The following is an 8267-nucleotide window of genomic DNA, read 5'->3' on the forward strand; positions in this document are numbered from 1 at the left end:
GAAACAGATCAGTAGGCAGAAATGGAATATAAAGTAATCCTAGTGATGTTTTCATTGGTGTAATTCACCCAAATTGTACAAATCATTGTTTTCTTTACCCTAGAATGGGCCCTTAACATTTAAATAGTTTATATTAGCATCAGTAGCGGGTCCTCTCTACGGAGGCTGCCATGTTTTTAAAAGTTGCCTAGATTAGACGAGCTAAACATATTTTGAGTTTTTATGACTGAATGTTCTTCATGTCTGGAAGGGGTCAGTGAGTTGAAGGGTATTCAGCTGCACCATGCAACTTTACCACTAGAGGTTACTAAACTACACACTGAACCTTTAAATACACAATTCCACATGTAAAGTTAAACAGCAGAAAATGCAAACCACACACACATATACATAACATATACATTACGTATGACTATATTATTCATATTTATATACATTTAAACATATACATACGTGTATATGAGCGTGGGTATATATAACTTTGGTAATATTTGGGTTTAACAGTGAGGCTAATATCATTCTCCTCAGTTATGTGACCCTATTACAAACTGTATCAGTATTTGGTATACGGCATCAGCTTAGTAGCCAGCTTAGTGTGCTGCTTACTTTATATTATTAGTTTGTTTGTATTTCTATCTACAGCCCTCCCTCTGTTTTATGCAAATTCATCGAGATTCATGAGACTTTTGTTTTAGATTTTGAATTATATCTGGTCTCATCTTCGTCATTTGTGTTCTTCAGAAACTCTTTAATCTTAATCTTGGGTGCAGTGGGAAACAGCATCTAGAGTAAAAAAAAAACATGTGAAATAATGAGTCCAGGCACGTTGCTCCAGCTGCAGTGGCATTTACACTGTTCCTCTAAGGACGAGAGTGTTCGACTTGCTTGAAAAATGTGTTTAATGATAATAACATCTAGTAAGGCTCCATGAAGCACCTTGCAATGTCTAAAATTATAAAACATGTCATTGCCAGATTGCCGAGGGACACATTTGTCAGTTTTTCAATTCATTTGCCAGCACCTTTCATATTTAAAAAAAATGTTCATGTAATACTGAGTATAAACAAAAAGGCTCCATCCCACCCAATTTCTGTAAGATTGCCTGCTTTCAAAATAATCTAGATCACCATTACCAGGAAATATGACACCCCAACCTGAATTCTGTCACTTAAAACCATGTATCTCTCTCAGCATTGACATTACAGCATTGAGCACGGTTCCAGTTCTACTGTAAAAGTCCAGAAATGGAAGTGTGACAGCAAAGGGTTTTCAAATTTTTGTTTGAAAAGCATGGTTGTTGACTAAAGGCCACCATGCTTTTGTTGTACAGGCCTGGAAACTCTGGAATGACCTACCAAAGGAGATCAGAAGTTTTGCATCTGTTACTGTTTTTTAAGTTGCTCATAATAAACTTTCATCTCACAGTGAATTTAAATTTACTTAAACATTTTTTGGGAAAATATATATTATATAATGTACATTTACGTACACCACAACACTGCTGTTACCCCATCACCCTTATTACTACAGGGTAGTTTTTAACTAGATATCCCTAATAAACTGGCAGCTGATGTACATTTCTTACATAAATGTTAATAAAATAACGTGAATGCATTTAAGGATTTGTATGATGTGTACTGTAGAGATCCTACTCATTTTCAGTGAAAAGCTGTGGTTCTCTATTAATGTTAACGTTAATTCTGACTGTTTTCAAACCAGGTTTTAATATATTTGAACACCTGCAAGGTTTTCTACAATGGAGTGAAAGGGATCTTTTGTAATGTATGCAACTGTCATCCCCAAGTCTGAAGATGTCTCACACAGCTCCCCAACTGACATCCTTTACCTCCCCACCTTGCATCACCCACTCCACCCATTGTATTTACGTAAGTAGAGACAAGATGATGGAATCAGTGAATTTGTTGATGTGAATGTGTTTTTGCTTCCAATGCAGACAGACATTCAGTGAAAAGACTCACAAAGCAAGTTTGTATAAAATCAAGTTTATGTATAAATACTGAATCTAAAATAATGTTTTGAGTGATTTCCTCTGATGTTTTGTAAACTTCCATGGACACAAGTGTCATTTTCTTGTATTTTAATTCCTGACATAATAAACTTTGTCAAATTGATAAAATTGTAATTGGTTTGGTTTAGTTTGATTAGGTCTAGTTAAGTTGAGTTCACATAAATACAAACTACATATCAAAACCACACACAAGTACAACAACAAAATTAAATACAAAACAATACAAAATATCATATATTTTCATTGCAAATGTGATATTTAAACAGAAGGTTTTTTTGTACATGGATAATGACACACAAGATAACTCCATGATGTTTAATAGAAAACCATGAGATGAGTTCAGACGAATCAATTCACTTTTGCTGATAAAAGAACAACATGCATGTTGGATGAGGTCAGTTTAAAAGCTGCTTATCAAAACAAATGAATGCATATAAAGTCTGTAAAAATGAATGTGCACTCTCCAATATGAAGATTATCACTCTGCATATGGTCTTTCAAAGTCTGTCCTGTGTTGCATCCCTATGTGCAGCTCCTCTGCTCCGACCCTGTTGTGTTACACTGCAGTGCATTTGTTCCCCTGTTGTTTTCCCACTGTGATGCTCAGCCTGCTCTGCTCTCCAGTATTTATTCTGTCTTTCCTTCCTTCTCAGTGTGTTTCAGCAAGAGAAAAGACGATTTTCTTTAGAAACATCTGTTTCCATAACAACAGCTTGACCTCTACCCTTGTGGAAACAAACACTTCCTGTATACTTACTGGACCGTCCCACTGTTTACACCGTTACCACATGTTGACCTACAGTATCTGTCCATTTATCTTAGATTTAAAGACAACACAGTGGTCAAGAGACAGAACTTTAATGTTAATATGTTTCTTTACTTTCATCTTTAAAGGTGAGGTTGAGGGGATGTAAACATCCACCCTTCACATGTTTTGCATTATTTGAGAAAATATTTTGTGTAGTAGTGCATTATTTAAGATCTTTTAAAACAGAAAAGCAGTTACAATGGAGGTGAGTAAGGAGCTACTTCTCAGGGCAAAGCTGAGAGTGTATGAAAGTGTAAACAAGAAGGAAGCAAAGTCTTAAACCGTAACTGAAGCAGGTTTGTTGTATGTGAGTTATGTGATATTATATACGTTATAACAATTTAAACACAACATTTGTGACTCGTTATGTTCTACCTGGAAATCCAGTTACAGTCACAACTCTTTCTACTGTGTAAATGAAGAAATGTGTCATATGTGTGAGAGAATAATGGAAGAGTAAACTGTAACTGTGGTTTCTTTTGTTGTTGTTAATTCCCCTTGTGTTAATACTTTAATCCATGTTTTTACCTGTTATTTAAATCTTTGCTTTGGTCGATCATTACCACAACATGACCTAATAAATAATTAGGCTTGCTCTGATGACTGTAATGGCAGCCCTCACTCTATGACTATACTTGGCTGTATCCGCTAAATGCAGTTTCACACATATTAATCAAGTCAGCTAACAATGTCTGTGTAGGGCAAATTAGTCAATGAGCCTATAAAAACAAAATCATCTTACCTAAAAGTGTCTAAAATGACAGGGTATCTTTCAACAGGGTGATAACTAAAACTTAGAGCATGTACCAAAAAGTAGTCGAGGAAATGACAAGTTTACAAGTAAAAGTCCTCATTTCCAAATTTTACAGAATAACAAGTATTACGTATTCTCACCAAACTGTACATATTTAAGTAAAATTAATCATTGTGCAAGATTTAAGCAGCATTGTAATGTCATATCTGGTATAGAGGTCACACATACAACCTTATAAACTCAAGGCGTGGTATTTTTATATGCTCTTTATTGTCTTTGTTTATAAAAGTAGCTAGTTGCTTCAGCTGTCAGATCAATGCGTAGAGAAGGGGAAAGTATATTTCCCTCTGAGATGAGGTGGAGTTTAGGTATTAGTTGCGAGTAAGTACCTCTTTACTTAAATGTAAAGACAGATTTCAGTTAAAAGTTCCAAAATCTTTGTATTACCGAGACATAATCGTACAGTAATTGTTTTTCTTAAAAGCAAAAATAACTAATAAAAAGTTTTGCATCCAAAAAGTTCTTTCCTCTTGATGATTTCAAACCTGACAGTCATTGGTCATGTAACTTATGTCTGTCTCTGTGAAGTTGCAGCGTCCTTATAGAGACAGTTAACACAGCTGTGAGTTAGGATCTATTTTCATCTGAAACTTATCTTTTTACACTGGATGTGCACAGGTCAATGATTTTAATGTCTTTTCTGATTGTATCCATGAAAGCTGCCGCTCACAAAACCACTCCTCCATGTTGATATTGTGCTCAGGCCAATGTGAGTGCTGCTAGTTGTTGTTTGTGCTCCATGTGGGCTGTGACATTTCAACATGTGTTTAAACATGTGAAAGAGCAAAAACAAAGAGTGTGTTTACGTTTGCACTCATTCGTGTCCTGAATGTGCATTTACACAGTGTTTGTGTCTGTGCATAGAGAAAATGAGCGGCCCCGAGAATTGGATAGCGGTGGTGGGGGGGCCGTTTGTGTGTCTGTTTGCATGTCTCGAGGTTGTGTGCGTTTGTGGGGGGCTGGGTTATTGTGTCTCTCCAGAGGTGTGTGTTTATGTTGAGTGGGGCAGAGGGGGTGTTTGCAGGTCTCGTAACTCTGCTGGGGTGGTCTGGTTTGAGAAAGGAGGATTTTGTGTGTGTGCATGTGTGTGTGTGTGTGTGTGTGTGTGTGTGAGTGTGTGCGTTTGTGTGTGTGTGCAGACTTAAGGAGAAGACACCCCTTCTGGAGCTGACACAGTGCAGATGCAGAGATTGAGAGAAGTCAAGGAGAAGACGCAGAGAGAAAGGGACTCGAGAGAAGACAGCATGAGAGGACGGAGGGGGACTCTCACTCCCCAATGATCATCTCATAGTCACGAGAATCTCAGAGAGGGTCTCATCAAAGCTGATGAAGCAGCCTGAGGTAAGTGTCTCTGCTGAGCCTCATTATAAATGCTGTCAGGACTCTCATGGAGGAGAACTTGAGTCATGTAACGTCATAGCTCTGCTCAGACCTTTACCCGTTTTTTAAATGACTACAAGTGACCCAGACATATCGTTTGTTTACTCCCAGTCTTCTCTGTTATCAGATCTGTGTTGTAATAAACTCACACAGACAACTGAGGCTCATGGAGTTAAAAAATTATATCCATCAGTGGGAACACCAACCCAAAATACAGCCATCCATCAAACATCTCCGTATTCGATTTTTTTCTTCATCAATTAATTCAAAGGCACCGAGAGACACCACATAGTCCCAGGAAGTGTTTAAATTTTCAATGGTTTCAAATCAGCTGAAATCACGCTGAATGATATCTTTCAGGTTTGTTTGAATAACTTTATGAAAATATAAAATCAAGTATGGGCGTCAGCACAATGAGTAAATTGATGATAAGCTCTGAGCAGGGGGAAAGCCAGACTAAGCTAAAACAAATAATTGAATAAATAAGTACATTAATAAGATAAATGAAAATAAATATCCCACCACACAGGTGGAAATATAGTTCAATGTTTGTTATTATGTTGTTTGTATTTATTTGTATTTAAGAAGCTAAAGTGTGACTTTGACTCAACAGTATCTGTTCCTGCTGCAAAGGTGTATTCATCTAACAGTGCTTCACTGTTTTTTCAGGGCATTTGAGTCAAGATACAGAAGGAAGTGAGAGAGAGGAGTGGAGCTACCAGTGATGTTAAAGGAAATTCATCTCATATAGAAACACAAGAGATGGATACACAAATGTCAGATGCCGATTTCCCCTCTGCATCGCCCCCTCCCCTCCTCTACTGCGACTACACAGACTGGTCTCCCTCCCTCTACATCATCCCGTCCGTCTACCTGCTCGCCTTCCTGGTCGGTTGCCTCGGCAACAGCCTGGTGCTCTGGGTCTACCTGGACCGAGCTGAGGGGAGGAGAACGAGGACCGGAGGTAAACACCAAACCGGGGTTAGAAAGTTCTGCCGCAGCATCTTCTTCAGAAGCCGTCAACAGAGCACTAACACAGCAGGCAGAGTTCAGCATGAGTGTATTCTCCAGAAAAACAAAGAAAGCAGTGGATTATCCTCAAGGCAAAACTACAGACCCTCGTCGGACACCTCCAACTCCTCCTCCTCTCCTCCCTCCTTCCCTCGTCCGTCTCGCTCGCTGACAGACTCTCTGATTGCCAGCTTAGCTCTAGCTGACCTTTGCTTCCTTGTGACTCTCCCTCTGTGGGCCGTCTACACAGCTATGGGCTACCACTGGCCCTTTGGGCAACCCCTCTGCCAAGTCAGCAGCTTCCTCACTGCTCTCAACATGTATGCCAGCGTGTTCAGCCTGAGCATGCTCAGTGTGGAGCGGTACTGGGTCCTAACTGGACGCAGACACTCCAGCCACCATGCCCCACAGAGCTGCCCCAGCAGGGCATTGTGGGTCCTCGGTGGGGTGTGGGTGCTGGCTGGGGTGTTGGCACTTCCGGGTTTGCTGCTGCGCTCCGTCAGAGAGGTGGAGCCTGAAAACGAATATGAGGATGATTGGCAGGTAGAGCCGGCTGACTCTGTACCCATGTTCCTCTCCTGCCAGATGGATTACTCCATGCTGATTGGAGCAGAGCTGGACGAGGCAGAAAAAGAGAGGGCAGAGATGTGGTGGACCGCTGCCTTGAGTCTTAAATCCACTCTAGTTGGCTTCCTGCTCCCTCTTGTCATCCTACTGGTCTGCTACTGCTCACTGGCCCAGCTCCTCAGCAGACATTTTGGACGGGGCCCTCGTCCTGACCGCAGACGGCAGCGCAGACTTCTCAGGGTCATCGTCACGTTAGTGCTGGCTTTCTTCCTGTGCTGGCTGCCTCTGCATGTGAATAAAACAGTATCCATGCTTCTGGAGTTTGGTTTTGTCCCCTACTCCTGCTCTTTAGATCAGATTCTGCTGGCTGCACACCCCTATGTCACCTGTTTAGCTTACCTCAACTCCTGCCTGAACCCTCTCCTCTATGCCGCCTGCGACCCCTCATTCAGGAAGAGATGCAGAGGAGTCATTCTCATGTTGTGCAGGACGAAGAGAAGAGGAACAGAGGGAGGGGAGGGAAAAAAGGATGAAGGAGAGGAGGAGAAAGAGGAGAGGGGCTCAGCTTTCCCTTCCAGAACACAGGAGGAGACAGCGGACAGGACAGAGGAGGAGGAGGTGGTGGGGGAGGTGGGTGTCATGGTGGCCGAAGGGTGAGAGGTCACAGGAACAATTACAGAACAGCTCATTAAAGAAAATGTCAATCCTCTTAAATATAGTTTCACCTTGAAGTGTGAGGACATCCAGGCATGTTGCTGCTAAGAAACATTGTATGTGAAACATTTCGGCATGTCGGCCAGACTCAGACTGTGGGAGGAACTATGTCTAATGTCAATATTCTCAAAAGATAAAATGTTCAAATAAATAAACATGGACACAAGTTCATAGAACTAATTCCTCCTCCAGTTCTTTCCAACAGGAAAGATGCCATCAGTTCCCCAGAGTCGGTCCCAGACTAAGCAAATATTTTTGTTTATATAATCAGTTTTATATTGTATAACTGTATTTGTTTATTAAATTGTGCTGAACTGTTTTTTATTGTGGTGTTCCCATTAAAATATGTCGTATATGCTCACATTAGTAGTTTCATTTTTCTGTACTATATGAAAAGGAGGTGTATGGAATACAAAAAACTCAACAAGCAAGAAATGTAACAAATATTATTTTAGAAATGATTTGTCTTTGATGCAAATTATTTTTATTTAAAAACAACAGCTTCTCAACAGTGCTAGGTTTCAGGCGGTTTCTTTTTTTTTTTTAAATAATTTCGCCTCCTTTAGAAAAGATCCTTTCACAGGACACAGATGAAGCTGGGATACAAAGAAAAGATGCCGCAAGTTTGTACAAGTTAATACATGAATTGTCTCCCCACCCCCCAATACTCTAGAACAGGGGTCACCAACACGGTGCCCGCGGGCACCTGGTCGCCCGCAGGGACCCCGCGAGTCGCCCGCAAGGCATGCTCTAAATTAAAAAAATAAATAAAAAAAAAATTCTAAAAAAAACGAAAAAATAGTTAAATTTGAAATTAAAAAAATAGTCAAACCGCCATCTCACTCTATGCCAGTGATTCTCAAACAGCTAGGGCGCGCGACCGGGAGGGGGACATGTGTGTGTGTGTGAGTGTCCAGACAGCACACACACACACACAGGCCCCG

General features: G+C 40.5%; 1 protein-coding gene across 1 annotated transcript; it reads left to right on the top strand.

The window, feature by feature from the left end:
- Nucleotides 1–5793: 5793 nt before the first annotated feature.
- Nucleotides 5794–7266, top strand: aplnr2 (apelin receptor 2). The gene has a single exon (XM_061077260.1). It carries the CDS (start codon nucleotides 5794–5796, stop codon nucleotides 7264–7266), a length of 1473 nt encoding a protein of 490 aa, XP_060933243.1.
- Nucleotides 7267–8267: the final 1001 nt, after the last annotated feature.

The sequence above is a fragment of the Limanda limanda genome, chromosome 8 (genome assembly GCF_963576545.1).
Source record: "Limanda limanda chromosome 8, fLimLim1.1, whole genome shotgun sequence".
NCBI lineage: Eukaryota > Metazoa > Chordata > Actinopteri > Pleuronectiformes > Pleuronectidae > Limanda > Limanda limanda.

Bases quoted from the DNA above. Each gene is read 5' to 3' on its own strand.
- aplnr2 (XM_061077260.1), top strand. From the start codon at position 5,794: ATGGATACACAAATGTCAGATGCCGATTTCCCCTCTGCATCGCCCCCT.